At 39.8% G+C, this 17,770-nt stretch overlaps 2 protein-coding genes across 4 annotated transcripts in view; one reads left to right on the top strand and one right to left on the bottom strand.

The window, feature by feature from the left end:
• The first annotated feature begins 3,084 nt into the window (after positions 1 to 3,084).
• Positions 3,085 to 11,610, top strand: wdr41 (WD repeat domain 41). Its single transcript, XM_051413117.1, has 14 exons — positions 3,085 to 3,272; positions 3,374 to 3,435; positions 6,075 to 6,190; positions 7,039 to 7,087; positions 7,177 to 7,305; positions 7,424 to 7,486; positions 8,133 to 8,244; positions 8,390 to 8,452; positions 8,525 to 8,629; positions 8,728 to 8,912; positions 9,024 to 9,145; positions 10,110 to 10,195; positions 11,040 to 11,173; positions 11,261 to 11,610. Exons 2-14 carry the CDS (start codon positions 3,388 to 3,390, stop codon positions 11,399 to 11,401), a joined length of 1,353 nt encoding a protein of 450 aa, XP_051269077.1. The 5' UTR covers positions 3,085 to 3,272; positions 3,374 to 3,387; the 3' UTR covers positions 11,402 to 11,610.
• Positions 11,611 to 12,251: 641 nt separating this feature from the next.
• pde8b (phosphodiesterase 8B) overlaps positions 12,252 to 17,770 on the bottom strand; it is a 50,643-nt gene continuing 45,124 nt past the window's right edge. For all 3 annotated transcript variants that reach the window (XM_051413063.1, XM_051413062.1, XM_051413064.1), the window contains exon 22: positions 12,252 to 15,727. In XM_051413063.1, coding sequence (XP_051269023.1) covers positions 15,618 to 15,727 — 110 coding nt within the window. In that variant the 3' untranslated portion in view covers positions 12,252 to 15,617. The remainder of the gene's footprint in view (positions 15,728 to 17,770) is intronic.

The following is a 17,770-nucleotide window of genomic DNA, read 5'->3' as shown; positions in this document are numbered from 1 at the left end:
GAAAAGGCCAAAACCAACAGTGAAGTGATCCTACAAACAAGTATTGTTAGTGTGTAATATTTTATTCATCCACGCCAAATAACTCAACCTTTGCAGAGTCCCTTCACTATGATGAACACAGGCACTGAGTACACAGTAAATACAAAATTTATACAACAAATGTGTATTAATCCGCAGCTGAAAATAGTCCCAAAGAGATACACAGTTTACTCCAGCTTGAATGTTTGCTAAAGACTACGGTGCTCAGCTGTTCTAGAATTCCTTTTCAGACCTAACGTTATATTTGCGACCCAATTTTGAAGATTTGTGGAGAATGAGTGGACTTCTGATGGGGGAAGTCACATTTTTGTAAAGAAACAGGATTTAAGAACAAAACCTGTATATGATTAGCTGTGTGACGGTGCTACCCTGTGTGCTGAGGTCTGAGATCTCATGTGAGACAGAGGCCACCGTAGGTAAAGCAGAACACAGTGAAAGCCTGATGAAGAGGGACAGTGAAGTGTGTTTGGTCAAGAATGAGACTCTCTCTTCTACAAGAGCCCTCCGTACAGCGAGGGAGGGAGCCCGTTATTGAATACTGTTGTTGGCCCATTGTTAAATTACAGCTTAATTCCTTTTCCATCATCATAACCATTTGTTTCCCTTACAGGCTGCAGATACTGTAGGTGGGGATGAGAGCAGGCACTACAGCGCAGGCAGAGGGAGCAGGCAGACTTTTTTTTCCTTTTCTTTTTCCGTCTGACTCTGGTCTTTAGTGCTACGAGTGTTTTTTGGTGGCCATCGCATCATGACTTCACCTCTTAGCTGATTCCTGCCATTGGTCATATTTGACACCTCGTCTACACCAGGCCGAGGCCGCTGCACTCAGGAGCCACTTTTCTCCCATTTCTTCCTCCTGAATCTCTACCTCACCTCCTCTTTCTGTTCTTACTCTTTATCTTTTCTCTCATTTTAACCCTATGATGAGTTTTTGAGAATGTGCCAGTAACGCCACAATGAGGCTGATGTTTGTGGTCTTGAGTGAAATTGTTTGTTGGTGAATTGGTCCACCACTCCAGATTAAAATATCTCAACAATTACTGGAGGATTCACCATGAAAGATTCATTGTGCCCAGAGGATAAATCCTGACTTTAATGATCCCCTGACTTCATCTTTTGGCTCTGAGAGAAATATGTACAACAACTATTGGAGAAACTGGCATAAAACTTGTCACAGGCATTAAAGGTCCCGTGTGTAACATTTGGGAGGATCTATTGGCAGAAATGTAATATTATATTCATAGATATGTTTGCATTAGTGTGTAATCACCTGAATATAGAATCGCTGTTTGTTACCTTGTTTTTATTTATAGACACCACAGTGTCGCCTTTACATGGAGCCATGTTGACCGCCATGTTTCTACAGTAGGCCAGAATGGACAAATCAAAAACTGGCTGTAGATAGGACCATACTGACATTAGCATTTAGCACATCCTTACAGAGCTGCTGACAAGCCTGTCGTCTTGTTGCTTTGTACTTGGATCACATTCCTTCGCATCCTTTTGAATTAATTTTACACTGACTCAGAACACTTCTCCAGAGTCTACATATTTGACCTATTCACTCAGACATCTGACAGATAGTTAAACAAACAGAGCATCACCCATCCCCAAATCTAAAACCCATTCACTCCACCTCAACCAATCCCTCTCCCTAACCCTCCTCCTTTCTCTAGCTGCCCTTGAGCTTTTCTATTACCGCATGGAAAGCACCTCGCAGCCCCTGACAAGCGCGGCGGATCGACACTAAATCAGAAATCAGTGCCAGCCGCAGATCTGAGCCACCATGAAGGTCACAGGCCCTACACTGCGTGTCGTCTCAATCGGGGGAGCAGGAGTAGACACAGCTAGGGTGATGTGTGACTGTGTGTGTATGTGTGTGTCTGTGTGTGTATCTGTGTGTTAACAGGGGAGACACAGAGAGGAGGAGAATGTAGAATGGAGGAGGAAGATATGGAGGGAAAAACAGGTCAAAATGAATGCAGAAGTCATAGGATGGAGAAGGGGAAGTAAGAAGCTTTGTAGGGCAGAGAGTATTTAAATCATGCACGAGCATCAAAATAATGATTTGATTTTGTCTTTCATGAATTATACTCATAATTTAGATACAACACTTGGAGTGACTACTTGGTTTCTCCTGGTTAATGGAGGTTTGAAGCGTCCTCTGATCTCATGGGATTGTTACACACTGCCATCTAGTTGTATAAAGGAGAATGACACCCGTTTAAACCCAGGATGCTCAGCAGCTGACTGTGTGCTGTAACATTGCAGTTCCTCCTCCAGTGCACATATACACAGAGAAGGGCTATTTAACTGGGTTGTGATCATTTCATTACTTTTTGTACAATTTGGTTGGTTTCCTCAAACTTTATATATTCCAAAAAATCATCTTCTCTCCTCCAAGTAGTATTAGTAATAGTATCAATATTATTCCCTTTGTAATAATAATAATAATAATATCTTCTTATCTTATCTGTTCATTGTTTTTATTTTGAAGCCATATGAGTTGTGGTATATATATATATATAAACTATTATTTATCATTAAGTATTATTGAGATTGACAATGCACAATGAGTTTGTTTGGCTAGACACACAATGACTGATAACTTCTAACCATTAAAACCAAATGTAATTTAGGTTTAAACTGTTTAAAGCTCTGTGATAACAGACTTGTAGATGCTTACATGTGTTCATACAAGTGGAGACTTTAACATTTTAAATAAAAGAATCATTATTGAGTTACAGAGAAAATTCAGCTACTTTTATGACTCTTGGGCAGGTTGAAGTTTCTGATTGGGCTTATTTTATTCTGCTTTTTTCATATAGGGGATATCATTTAAAGACTTTTTGACATTTTTTTGTGTAAAAATCCAAAATATGACACAAATTAATGTATTTTTAAAAAAAATATATATTTCAAAGCAATTAATTAGCGACTAATGAACAAAAACAAACATTTGTTGTGGTGCAGCAGGTTGTTACACTCACTTCCCAAAATATGTATCGGCCTGACTGAATCCTGTCCAACCAAAGCTTCCGTAGTTCGAGTCACATGAGTGGTTTGTTGTGGTCGCTCTCACTGGAAACACCTCTTAATGAAAAGCCGCTAGCCCACACAACCACCGCATTAACGTGACATTTCAGTCATCTTCTGGAGAGATTAACCGGATAACCGAAGATATCTGAGCGAGCGGAAGTGACTCTGGTGTCTTTTGTTTACGTTAATGACCGGTAGCTTGTTTTGTTATGCTAACGCTCATGCTAAGCTAATTGTTTTTGGGCTCATATTCGGGTTAAATGTGATTAAACCGGTTTATTTTTGTTCCCCTCAGGTCATCGTTAAGTCATGCTTCGGTGGATTCTTGGTGGTCGAGAAGCTCAGGGTTCAGTGGAGGTAAGCGTGTGTTTATATGTTTATTATGTTTATATTTGGGTGTAAGCTTGGTCAATGTGTCTTGTTTATGAGTTTATGTGTTGTTGTGTTATTTATTCATGAGCTTTTCGTGTATCTGCAAAAAAAAAAACAAACAAACAAATAAAGATTAGTCAGATTGGCAACCTGTGGTGGAAAGTAACTGAGTACATTTACTCAAGTACTGTACTGAAATGCAACTCTTTGGTATTTAACGTGATGGAAATATTGTACTCTATTACATTTATGTCAGATTATGTTTGCAGATGGAGATTTAAATACAATCTATAATGTGCATATGAACTGGAAGGTATTCAGGGGTTGTAGTGGTGAACACAAAGCTTGTTTCCCCTCATTGATTGTTAGTTAAACTGAAAACAGATGAGGAAACTCTCATTTTAAAGAGGTGGATTAACTGAGATTACCTGGGTTTATTATATGTGTGTTTATTATATATATGCTGTATATAAAATGAGTAAAATTAGCTCAACATCAGCTTTGCATTGTGATTACTTTAATACTTAAAATGAGATCATTCTTTCAGTGTGTGATATAAATATGGGTTTTATATAACTCTAATTTAATCCTCTTCTAGTTTATTTTATCTTAAATAACTTATTTGAATTTAATTATCAAATAGGTAACTTAATGGAATAAGATAACTGATAATTACCTGCTTCTCATGGCCGATACCAATAAGATAACTCATCAATTTTACATTTTGGTCTTTTTAGAAAAATAACATAACCTGTAGTTTTTATACACTTAGGTTAATTTATAGTGAGCAATGATGGATGATTTAATATTCTGTGTTATATTCTAACCAGATTTAACCAACGTCACTGTTCTTCTTCAAATGTTCATTTATTTTTGAAGGTCACCATAAAATTCACAAACTTTCTTTGGCTTCAATCTTTTTGCATAAGAATTCAAAATAAATTATTATTATTATGGGGGCGATAATTTATCAGCTGTAATTTAATGAGCCTGATAATTCCTAATAATATACATTTCCCATTATCAGCCGTTAATTATTTTGCATCTCTTTATAAAATAAAAGGTATTTAAGGGTGTAGTGGTAAATCTCTCTTCTTGAATTTCCCTCGGGATAAATAAGGTATCTATCTATCTATCTATCTATCTATCTATCTATCTATCTATCTATCTAAATAGAGTTTATCTGGGTTTATTCCTCACAACGCCCCTGCAGGTATTGTTACACAATGAAATAAACCCAACTGTATATAAAATGATTGAAAGCAGCTCAACCACAGCTGGCTACAGTATTAAAATGCTGCTTACATGTTGCATTGTGAGTACTTTGATACCTAAAGTACGTGTTGCTGATAACGTTCTTTCAGCATATGAAAAAACATTTATCATATTTTATATATCTATAATATTTTGGCATTTCTTCTCACATTATCTTTTAGCAACCTCTTTGGATTTAATTCTCTAATTCATTCTCATAAAACCAAACAGGTTGACAATCTGATTCAATTCTTGACCTCTCCTGACACCTCTGTTTTATTGATGTTATCTGGTTTTATGCTGTTGTATATGTGTGAAAATAAAACTAAAACTAGACAAAACTCTGTCCCCAGAAGTACTGAGATCCTTTAGTACAACAATAAAAGAAATACTCCTTTACAGGTAGCTGAAAGTCCTTCATTGAAAAGGATTGTAACCACGTTTTTGAGTTCTTGTCATTATACTTAACAGTAAAGAATGACATTATTAGCCAGATAAACATCAACTAAAACCTCATACTCATAGTGAGTTGAAAAAAGTTTATTAAAATAATAATTAAAAGACCAATATTAATGAGACGTAGATCTTTTGCTTCAGTAAAAGTAGCAACACAACAATTTAAAAATACTATTTTACAAGTAAAAGTCCTGAATCCAAATCTCACTGAAGTAAAAGTGTCATCAGCAAAATGTTTTAAAAGTAAAAGCCCCCTGTGACTGTCTAAATATGTGTTAGATTAAATTATTAGATTATTTCTGATGCATTAGCATGTAGCTGGTTTAGTAAGTACTTTATATACAGTTAGGCAGTTTAGTCCAGTAGTTCTCAACCTCTAAAAGGTCAAAGATAAATCTGAGGGATCAGGAGATGATTAATGGGATAGGAAAGAAAACCTTCTGATATACAGATCGATAGTCATTTTGCAGACTTTACTCTAATCCTTGTTTTTTTTTGTGTGGGAAATATTGGATAATTTGACCTCTGTGGGCCTTGGAAATAACATCATCTGAGAAGGGAAATGTCTTTGGTGAAACTGCTAACTGGTACAAGGCCACAACCCGAAAAGATTGGGAACCGCTGCTTTAATCTTTAACAGTGCATTTTTATTTAATATGTTTGTCATATTGTTTTAAAGGGAAACGCTTAATCTTAAAATTAACTAGCTGTAGTTCAGTAAAAAAAGTATGATATTTTCCTCTGAACAGAAGTATAAACATTTAAATGCTTAAATAAAACAAGTCCCTTTTAAAATTTGAATATACTTGTAGTAAATGTAGCGAGTACCTTCCAGCACTGTCTGTCCCTGCTCGACACACTGAGTCCACTGTCTACCTTTGTTTGTCTCACTACTTTCTCTCTTGTGTCTGCAGAAAAGCCCCGTGTTGTGCATTGGAGAGGAACAGCCCAAAAACTGGTTCACTGAGCTGCAGGTGCTGAAAGGACATTTTGACATTGTTCGATTTCTGGTGCAGATTGATGACTTCAGGTAAGCAGACCACAACCCCTCCCCCCCCCGTCTTTCTCTCTTTCTAACCTCTCTCCTCTCTACCCTTGGCTGGCCTCTATCCCCTCTGTGATTGACAGGAGATCCTCACCTACAGAAAACTTACAGAGCATGACAAGAGCCCAATCATCACCACTATGTGATTGTGTGTGTGCACAGTACAGTACAACCAAAGCCTTTTAATGCTGTCCGTACACACATGCACGCACACATATAAAGGTTTGCACCTGCTCTCCTCTCTGAGCGGCTTTGTGGAAGCATGCTGCACACTGGCATGGTAGAGTGGGTCTGCATAAGTGGTCAGATTGGGATTTATAACAGAACTAAGTGTGTGTGTGTGTGTGTGTCAGGAGGTGGGGGTTTCTTCACGCCTGGTCTCCTTCAGTAATAACCCCCTCCTCTGGGTCTCGTCCTCTCTGCACACGGGTCCACAGTCGGGGGCAAAGGCCAGAAAATTCTCTCCAGATTGCTTTTGAAGTCCGAAAATGTATCCTCGACAGTTCCTCTCTTCTCATTTTTATCTCTCTTTTTTTTATCCGCTCATCCTGTCTGTTGATTTTGGGAATAGGTAGTGTGGATGGTTGAGGGTCAGAGGGCAAGTGAAGGTGGAAAGCCCCAGGACAGATGTTTTTTTAAGATTTCTCAGGTGGAGATGGACCTACGGGAAATAATTCCTCACAGGGATAGAGATTAACTTGGTGTGTTTGGCTACGCTTAGTGAGCTCACGAAAGATGAAGCCTGCCAAGTGCACATCTCCAGCGAAGTACTTTTGTCACGAACGAGTCCACTTGCAAGAAACAACTCATACCTTTCATCTTATGTTTTCCAGATGTGCCTCAGCGGGGGACGACGGCCTCGTTCTGGTGTGGAATGTTGAGGTAATGCTTTGCAAGAAGATTATATCAGTGCATTGTGAAATTGCACGCAACACGGTGGCACTAATTGCTTATTTTTTCCTGACTTTTAGACCGGGGAGAGGCTGCAGGAGCTGCGGGGCCATTCCCAGCAAATAACAGCCATAACCACCTTCACCTGTAATAATGGACTCACATCGCACACCTCGCTCCTCACAGCCTCCTCAGATCGAAGTCTGAGTGTATCCTCATAGCAAAAAGACATAGAAAACGTCCTGATATTTAAACACACACACAAATCACTCATATGTAATTGTTGTGTTCAGTTTTGTTGTGATTTTCCTTAATCTGATTTGTCAGTTGTGGGACCCTGATACAGGCAACAGGGTTCAGACCATTTCAGATCTTCAGTCTTCTGTAAAGGTAATGGATAAGCTCCTTTCAAACATGTACCTTGCTACATAAATGGCAATTTTGCACGTGTGTCTCATAGTCTGATTAAGTGTCACTTTTACATAAAAGTCATGATGCTACTCTTATTACTTACTATTCCTATGCATCACACAGGCAAACCTATTTATCTTTAAAAATTAAAGATCAAAAATAGAGAGTAGTTTTTAAGAAAAGGGATGTTTTATAACAGTAAATAGCACCAGAAATGTTTGCTCAGTGCTCCATACATACTAATATAAAGAACGTATAAAGTACGTCTTGGGTCTTCACATTAATTTTTCTTGGATATTCCAGTCATGTCATCCAACTCTGGGCAATTAACTTTGTGTTGCCAAGATATGTAACATACTAATTAAAATGTTTGACACTAAAGGTTGTTCTGTCAGTTATGATTTAAGATAAAAATGGTAATTGCCTCGTCTTGATCATAGATTAAGGTTAATTGCAGCATCTGTAGGTTAATTACATTTGATTTCTTTTCTTCGCTGATATTTTGTGTGTGTGTTTACGTGCATTGATGTATGTGTGTGTGTGTGTGTGTGTGTGTGTGTGTGTGTGTGTGTGTGTGTGTGTGTGTGTGTGTGTGTGTTCATGCTGCTGTCTCTCTCTCTCTCAGTGTTTGCTGGTGCTGGAGCGGCTGTGTGTGTGGGTCTCCGGCGGGGAAGAACTGTGTGTGTGGAACAAAGACTTTCAGCTGCAGTGTCACAAACAGAACCACAGCGACACTGGTAAGGAGAAACAAAAGGGGAAAATAACTGTCTCAACAAACTTAATTAATTATCAATTAATTGTTGCACCAGCTATACTCACCCCTGACTCTGCTGTTTGCACACAAACTGATCATGTTGTCATTGTGTTTTTGGCATTTTGCAGGAATAACTGCTTTGATAGAGCTGCCTAAGAACTGCATAGCTGCTGCAATGGATAAACAGATAGGTAAGAGACAGATTCTGATGACAAGATTGTTCATTCATTTCAGTATATAAATATTTTTCTCCTTCTCTGCAGTGATCTACAGGCTGACTTTCTCTACTGACTCCTCTCTGTCAATGGCTGAGATCCGCTGTCTGTCGGACCACCAGGACCAGATCCGAGCTCTTATCAACGTCAATGGTCAGTCTGTCAGAAACTCTGAATCATCATTGAAAATCATAGCGGCTGCATTCAGTTTGTGAGATATTGAGAAATCGCATTTGGTCTATCTTCCTCAGACGGGTTCTTCGCCAGCGGATCCCATGCGGGCGAGTTGATCTTATGGGATGCGATTGATTGGAACATCCTGGCCTATGAGCACATCCTGTGGGAGGAGTCACAAGCCTGCACTCAGGCTGAAATACGATTGGCCGCTCCCAAACCCAGCGAGATGTCCATTCAGCATCTGACCACCAACGGAAAGGTGAGGAAGACAGGATGAGTGGATGTTCCTATTGTGTATCATGACAAACTGTTACTGTGTTGTTTTGTTATTGTGATCCATAAAGAAATGTAATGTCTGTGTGGTTTGTAGCACATCCTTGCAGCTGTGGGCAGCGGCCTGTATGTGTACAGCATTCAGACCAAGTCAGTGGTGGCCTACAGGAAGGTTGCCCATGACTCTAATATCTTACACACCATGCTGTTATCTGACAGGTAATATATCAAACATTTTCCAACAAGTTCCTGTCTCTAACCTCTCCAAAATGTGACCCAAAAATAGGATTGCAGAATGATTTATTTAAAAAGATTATTAGTTTTCTCTTTGGATGGATATTTCATTTGCCACTGATTTCTACTATGAATGAGCTTTGGAGGCAGTGGTCTCAAAGCTCAAAGCAACCTTATTGGATCTTGTGACCCGTTGTTGTCAGTTGCATATTTCTACCAGCCATGACCAGATCAACCAAAGACAGATTTTATTAGAATGTTTTTCTAAAAGACATAAAATTATTCAGTAATTTACAAGAAAGCAAATAATAATAGTTTGTGTAGCATACATCTGGTTTTATTCTGCTTTCTTTTTCTGCTAATCAGATTTATCTTGTGAGTCTTGTGGGGGTCTAGCACCTCAGGTTTGGGACCACTAGACTGAACAGTGCAACAAGCATGCACTCTATTTGTAAAATATCAATCATCAATCAGTTTCTATTTACAAAGGGTAAAAACTATGATGGAAAACACTGACTGATTGATTGGTTTATATTCGTTTCTTACACAAAATAGTGCCCAGCTTGTCAGACAACCGCAACCAAGATGATCACAGGGCAAATCATAGCATACAGTTCTGTAGCTTTCTCATTAAAATGCTCAAAACAAAGCTGTCTAACATAAAATGAAAACATTCCTTAACAACATCAAGATCACATAAATGCTGTTAGTAGTAAGGTACCAATTCTTAACTTGGCACTCTGGGATCTCTACTTTCTCTATAAATCATATTTAATATATGATTCTGTGTGGTAATCTTTAGTTTGAATAGCATTTCCCAGCTTTGTCTTTTTCAAACTAAAACCTCCTGCAATAGACAAGAGACTGGGACCATATCTATGTCCTATACTCTCAGTTTACACACATTGTGATTGAAGCAGCTCTCGGTGCGACACTGTCTCTGTTTCAGTGAGCTGATGTCCTGCTCCGAAGATGGCAGTGTGAGGATGTGGGAGATCCAGGACCTGCCTTTGCCTGCTGAACCAGCCTCTGCAGGTGACGCATACATAACAGGGCACACACACACACACACACAAACATACAATTTCAGATCTGATCCTAAATGTCACAGTGCTGATGGTACGTATAGTTCACACACAGAGTACAAACATGCAGTCCTATCAAAAAGTAGGCCATCTTCCCATTTTCTCCATCTTAAGAAAACTGGATTACATTAGCAGTGTACAAAAGTATGACTCATAAAGTTCAAAGAGTGAGGGAAATTGCCTGCACTCAACTTTTGTGTGTGTTGTTGGGTGTCTTGATGTGTGGGCGGTGCAGTGATGCAGTCCAGATGTGGTATTGTGTATATCAAAGGAAAGTGTACTGTACCAGCACTCAGAGAGGCTGTGTTTTCTACTTAAGTGGGGTGGTCTAAAGTTGAGTGTGTGTCTGTGTGGTCGTGCTGTCTTTGATGGTCTAGCTGTCTGCGGTCAGTGTAGAGTTGTGGTCATTCTGAATAGATCTTGGCTGGAGAGTACACTCAGGCTACATCACTTGCTGCCCATCACCAAAGGCCAATTATTTGTCCATCGTCTGTTTCCAGGAAACCAGAAATCAATCACTTGCATTTCCTATGGTCTTTAGAGGAAACTTTTTTTTATATCAGTTTCAGCTCTTTTGTTTTTTTGTTTTAGTTTTAAGGAGGCGACTTTGCTGCTGTGGTTCATTCTCACTGCATTGCTAAACACTACCTGCTCAGCAAACAGCAGATGGACAGAGTTAGCAGCTAGATGGGGAACTTAGTGGAGCATTTAGCAGCTAAAGTGCCAGATATTTCCCTTAATTGTATTATTTTTGTCTTTTTTTTAATCCATTATTCTTTCCTCCATCAAACCAGGATTCTTTGGAATGTGGACTTTTGGTCGGACAAACAAACAGAGTGGTCCTCCGTCAAAGAAGGTCATGGAGGTCCCAAACATCAGGATGCTGGAGTTGACGGGCGATCTGATTGGACACTCAGGAGCAGTCCAGGTATGATTTTATGAGTGTACAAACTTTCTACTCTGATGTGATGTCACTGTAGTTTACTTTAACAACCCCTTTCTGCTCTTCTGTCAGATGTTTGTGAGCTTTAGGGAAAACGGTTTGGTCACGTGCTCGGCGGACCACCTGCTGATTCTGTGGAAGGACGGAGAGAGGCAGTCGCACCTGCGCAGTCTGGCACTTTTTCAGAAACTGGAGGAGAATGGAGGACTCTGACGTGACCTCTGACCTTTCACCTGTGAATTGCTGCCTTAAAAAAAGGAGAGATTTTATGTTGTTGATTTTTGATGTATGTGCCAGATATTTGAATCTACTGTCATGATTGTTTGCATTAATGATAATGTAATGTTGTTTGCCTTTTCACTGAAACCAGTATTTAACTTAAATTGTAAAAATGTGTAAAGTAAAATACCTCATCCCAGAAACTATTTGTAATGTTTTTATTGTTACTCGCAGTATTTTGGCGCTGTGATGCTGATGTGAGGTCAGACATCTTGTACGGGACATTGCCTGTTGCGGGTCATATGCTGCAGGCCTGTCATTTTGTTGGCTGCTGCTGTCTAAGCACCTGCCTCAGTCCTCATTTCAGTGCGTCTTCATATTTGGTGTATAAACCTGTTTCACAGCTCTCTTTGAAGAGATTTAGGTGTTTTTTTTTTTTTTTTTTTTTTACACCCCATCTGCCAAAAACCCTGTCGTGATCCTTGACCACTAGTTGTCCTTTGAGAGGAACACTGCACCTGCTGCTTTATTCTTTTTCATTTTTGTAAACACGTTTATTCACTTTCTTGGCGAGAGTTCGATGAGAAATTGAAAAATCGTCTGCTAAATATTAAGCTACAGCCAGCAGCCTGTTAACTTGGCAAAAAATGGGGAAACAGGGTATGGGTCTATCCGAAATTTCTGTTTGCCTACCAGCACAATTGTAAGTACCTGTAGTTTCATATTTACCAGACAGATATGAGAGTTGTATTGACCTTGATCTTCACCTGAAAGCAAATAGGAGTATTTCCCAAAATGTCAAACTAGTCCTTTAAATGTGTCACCGCCATTCATGTATACAAAGTCATATTTAAAGAATGCTTTAATTGTCTCTCACAATACATTTCTGTGTTTGACAGAGAACATCAAAATAAGACATCATAATCCAGAGAGCAAACTAAATTTAACTTTTCAAACAAACATTTTAAGTGACTGATGGAAAGCTCTTTTCAATACTATGCATGAGGCAGTAAAAGCTTTCAAAATACACATTACAGTTCTCATGGCCAATAATGGTTTTTCTTATTTGAAAAATAATTTGTACTGTATATAACATTATCACTTTCTAATTATTGTTCTGTATAAATGATACAAAACAACACAGGATTGGCACGTTGTCCGCAGCCACGGCCATCAGTGTCGGAAATAGAGGAAATAGAAATCACTGTAAGTGATGAAGGCTTATCATTACATAACAAGCAGTTATACAATCTGGTTCTGCCTCAGTTGACTCAAAGCAAGCGAGGCGTTAAGCGACTTGCTGTCATCCGATCTAATTGATATCGTCACATTCCAGTCATTGCTGCTCGCAGAAAAGGCATGTAAATCTGAAATATTTAAATTGTCTTTGTGAATAGAAATCTCTCATTATCGACTAGCAAAAATATCTTCTCGTGATCGGTGAGAGCATGAAACATTCAGAGGTGGAGCCATGTTTCAAGTCACTGTAAAAAAATTTAAATTTTGTTTTAGAGATTTTGGAAAAACACCCCTGCAACATATAACAGCCAAAACAAACGTTTACATAAGCAAATTACGTAAAATGCAAAGCAAATGTGATATATTAGGCGAGTATTTACAAAAACAGCAGGTACATTAGGTAGTTTACAGTGTATTGCAACGATAGCAGACCTAAACACTGAGACATGACAAGATTAAGGCGTTGATTAAGACCTTGGGTCATCAATAAAATGACTACATATCATTATGAATACATAGATGTGACCTGTTTTCTCTTTAAAGTGAACTGAAATAATAATAATAGTGGAATTCACATCTGATCCAACTTCACCTGATTCAGTCTCTAAAAACCTCATAGTTGTATGAAACAAAGGATAAAATGTCAGGACCATTGTGACACAACTATTAACACTGATTCACCAAGTTAACTCAGAACTGTAGCACAGACCTTAAAGCAACATACCTAAAGTCTTTTTTTCAAAAAATATCTCAAGCATGTATGGCTTTTCTAGCAACTGTTTTTTGTTTTTTTTTTCTTTAGAGGAGAGGAGGAACTATTTCAACCAAAAAATACTCTTTTTTTCTTCTGTAAAGATGACCAAAGAATAAGGCACCGGTAAAGAGCTCTCTGTGCCTTTGGTTAATACTGCGATGTGCGTCTCCTGGATTAAACACACACATACTGTACACACACAGCGATGTCCTCCTACGTCACTCATGAACATCATTCAGGTGGGACTAGAACCGGTAATACATAATAATAAAATTATACAATTTCACCAAAGCAGCTCAGGTAGTTGAAGCATGTACATCTGCAGATTTAACCACTAATCGCCATTTTTAGTCCAATTTCCTTTATAAAATAATATCGCAGGGTTAAGTGTGCTGCTAGAAATATAGCTTTCCAATACTGGTTCACCTTCATGTGTTAAAATGTAAGAAACACTAAGGGATGATACTGGTTAAATTCTCAAATATTAAAGCAGATAGTTTTCTTTAGAAATTCTGCTTTTGATAAATCGTAGTTTTTTATATCACAGAGTCACAGTGCTGCAATTTCCTGTAGATTGTATCTGACAAATGAGTCACCATTAGATTTTGTGTACTACTACTGCAATGCCTCTGTGTAGCCACCAGAGGGCAGACACATCATACAAATATTATCTGATGGCCTTTTCAGTCTATTTCCTCTGAATCCAGATAATTTGAAAATCATGTGCAAGCTAGATTTCTCCCAAAAAAGAGAGAGCCAAATGACTGCAAGGTGAATTGCAGTTGCAGGATTCTGAGATACAGTGAAATTGGTTTAACAGAAACCATGTGAGAAGTGGAGCCGATTAGTGTTAGAAGCAGGCAGACGCTGGCTCTGCAGCTGCTGTTTTTACAAGCTGGATCCAAACATGGATCTGGTGCTCCTTCATACATCTGTGAGGTCCAACAAAGCTTACAACTCACTACTTTGACACTAGCTTTGCACAGTTTGTGCACCATACAACAGTCAGTGTAGCCACACTACAAGTCTGATTTGTTTCTTCTTATTTGGGTGCAAATGTCTACAGTTAGTGTCACAAAGCTAAGTGTGTAACATCTGATGTTATTGTTCATTGAAAGTATAACTGCTTAACTTAAACAGCTCTGATACAGTGCAATTCTGTTCCCCCATTTGTTCTGACATACAAGTTTGACAAAGATCTTCACTGACAACATTAATGCAGAGGAAGATATCATAACAGTAGATTTTTGGGTGAGTTATTTCACCACCAGCTACGTGATCCTTAAATTCAGCAATCATCACAAACAAAGCCCTTCTTGGATGTCCCCTGGCTGGACATTTAGAAAACCTGTGTGCTGGCTGGTTCTCCCCTTCTGGTTGGACCCTGGTACTTGGCTAACCGCCTCTGGAGCTCTGCCCTTCCTTAAATCTTTCCTACAAGTTCTTTCTGTATGTGGCCAAACAGGGGCATGGATTGCTTAGCATTTGGTCCCAGACACAAGTCAAAGTGTCTCTCATACTGTAGACCGTATCACAGCTCATAAAAATGAATAATTCCAGCTGAGCACCTTCACAAGTTGGTGATTTGAAAAAGGGACTTTTGAGGACACACACACACGAACAGATCCATCTTGGTACTTATTTTCAGTCAGTGCTTCTAGCTTTGGTCACCATCTGATTCACCGTGTTTCTTTTACAGCAACAGACGGATGCAGAATGAGAGAAAACTAAGGAAAAAACGGTGAAAAGCAAAAATAGCAAGAGGGAGCTCAAAATGAAAATGTCTTGATTAGCTAAAGTGCAGGTTTCTGGTGTGTTACACTGGATGGTACAGATTGTCAGGTGAGCCACGAGGTCCTCACAGGTGCTATTAGGAATACTTAACAGGGCCATAAAGTGGCAAAAGAGAGTCGACGGGGCCCTCAAATGACAACCTGTTCTCCACTGGCAGAACACCACCTCCACCGAGAACTACGCTAGAAAAGAGGCTGTGATTTGAGATTGAAACAGCATCTCATGTGTCCATCAGTCAGTGATGTCTGCTCTCAGAGTCCCCGATTGCCCAGCGTTGGGTTGTGTCCGGGGTGAGGGGGCGCCTGGGAGGGCACAGAGCTCCGTCGAATCACAGTTGGAGAGACTAATTGTTCCACCGCAGGGCTGCATTCGCTGTCCTGCCCTGCTCGGAGTGATGGATGAGAGGAGGCGACGAGGAGTCGGTCAAGAAGGAGGTGGAGGACGCAGGCTCTTACACTTCATCTCGTCCAAGCCCTTCCAATACTTGTAGTTCTCTGACAGGTGCTCCATGAGACCAGGCAGGCTGGCGAAGGCTGAGGGGGGAAGCAGAAACGGTCGGTTGGGTTAAGATAAAGCAAACATGGACACAGATTTGTGTTAATATGAGACTCACACGACCACATGTACATTAAAACTGTTTTGGTAGCCTTTATCATTCCTCCTGTTCATACTGGTATTGAAGAGATACCTTCATAAGGCAGCCACTCTGTGGTTTGTTTACAAATCTGGTCTGGCCACGTCTGCATGTTAGTCCCACCGTGTACAACTGAGGGAAGCGAGACTGCTGTTTTTCCTCAATGACGGCAGTGAATTAGTATTTTCACTGTTCCAACAATCACCAACTCTGGTTTGGTCAAAATAAATACCTAACAAAGATGGTTTTGATGAGTTTTATTTTGTTTCTGTCCACTCTGAATGAAGTTTTGATGTGATGTGAGGTAAAAGTTTTTGTCTATGGAGTCTGGTGTAAGGTGATAGCGATATTATGGCTGTTTCTGGTTAAACAAAAGATCTCTCTCTGTAGGGATCCTTTCCAGAATTTTGTCAGACACTTTAAAGAACAATCTGAGCCTGTCAGTGGCAAAAACAAGCAGTTTTATTGGACGTACTTTAACAGGCGAACATGTCCAAGGATAAGATAACGTTACATGGCAGCCATTGTAGCCCATTTCGTGGCTGTTTTCACATCTGAATTAAAGGTTTATATCAAACCAACCAATTCAATTCAATTTTATTTGTATAGCGCCAATTCATAACAGAAGTTATCTCAGGACACTTTTCAAATAGAGCAGGTCTAGACCGAACTCCTTATAACATTTACAGAGACCCAACAGTACCACCATGAGCAAGCACTTGACGACGGCAACAAGGAGAAACTGCCTGTTAAAAGGCAGAAACCTAGGACAGACCCTTCGGCTCTAGGTGGGTGGTCGTCTGTCTCGACCAGTTGGGGTGAGAGAACCAGAATGGGTGATTGTTGGAAAGACTGTGGAAAGACTAACAAAGATGGTTTTGGTGAGTTTTATTTAGCTTCTGTGTGTTTTAAGATTACAGGTTTACATTAAAATGGAGTCAATGTCAATGGAGCGACGTCTAGTGGCAGAGGCATTTTGTACGTATACACTTCAAGGGCAAACAACTGTGGTAAAATGGCAAATGGCTAGACACACCTGCTATCAGAAACTTTCTATTATCACTCCACATGAACTATTAGACAGGAAGATGTGTGTGTGTGTGTGTGTGTGTGTGTGTGTGTGGTTCATGTACAGTGGCTGATGTTATGTACACTCTGCAATGTTGCTCCCACATAAAAGGACTTCTGAGGTCAAATGTCAATCTGCGTTTCTCTCTCACACACAGCTTTTGGTCTGCAGAGTGTGTGTTCTCAGTGCACGACCCTGTGTTGTTTACTTGCCCGTTTCCGGTTTGTGGATGACCCGCGCTGCATCTGTGGAACTAAACACTGATCCCGACAGTGACCCTGGTGAATTGAGAGCGGATGCATGTGTGTTTTAGTGTTTGTGTGTTAGTGAAGTTCTGCTCGACTGCTCATCCCTCTCCGAACCGAGAGATCATAAACCCCCATCCCCTCTACTATTTTCCCAACTTCCCCTCCCCTGACGCCCTCGCAATTTCTCTCTGTCCCACTGGCATTTGGAATCTTTCCATGACATCAGAGCAGTGTTGACAGTAAACAAGTTCCCTCTTGGGGAGACTAAACTAAAAGGGAAATGCAGTGGGAATGGGGAGCTTTAAGGACCGTGCTATCCCTTCCCACTTCTCTTGGCTCCTCCTCAGTCTCATCCCTTTCCTGTAATTTCCTATCCCGCAATCTACCAGGAAAGCACCGAGTGACGATCTGAATGTATGAAGTTCTGTTTTATCCTGATAGTCAAATCAGAAATGCGGTCGGTGATTTAGAGATCATGAACCAGCCTACTTCCTGCTTCACTGGAAACTCACTGGGCGTTTCCGGGGAACTATTTAAGCAAATGCTTCAATTGTTTATTAGCAATAATGGAAGTCCCCAAAGTAAATCTGGCAGTTGATCAGTCAGCTGATTTTAGTGACATTTC

The sequence above is a fragment of the Dicentrarchus labrax genome, unplaced genomic scaffold, assembly GCF_905237075.1.
Source record: "Dicentrarchus labrax unplaced genomic scaffold, dlabrax2021, whole genome shotgun sequence".
Taxonomy (NCBI): Eukaryota; Metazoa; Chordata; class Actinopteri; family Moronidae; genus Dicentrarchus; species Dicentrarchus labrax.
This window is presented reverse-complemented; position numbering and strand designations above follow the sequence as displayed.

What these genes read in the sequence shown, in the direction of transcription:
- wdr41 (XM_051413117.1), top strand. Translation starts at nt 3,388, where the DNA reads ATGCTTCGGTGGATTCTTGGTGGTCGAGAAGCTCAGGGTTCAGTGGAG. An exon ending in GTGCAGATTGATGACTTCAG is followed by an intron (nt 6,191 to 7,038) that starts GTAAGCAGACCA and finishes TATGTTTTCCAG; the next exon opens with ATGTGCCTCAGCGGGGGACG. An exon ending in CCTCAGATCGAAGTCTGAGT is followed by an intron (nt 7,306 to 7,423) that starts GTATCCTCATAG and finishes CTGATTTGTCAG; the next exon opens with TTGTGGGACCCTGATACAGG.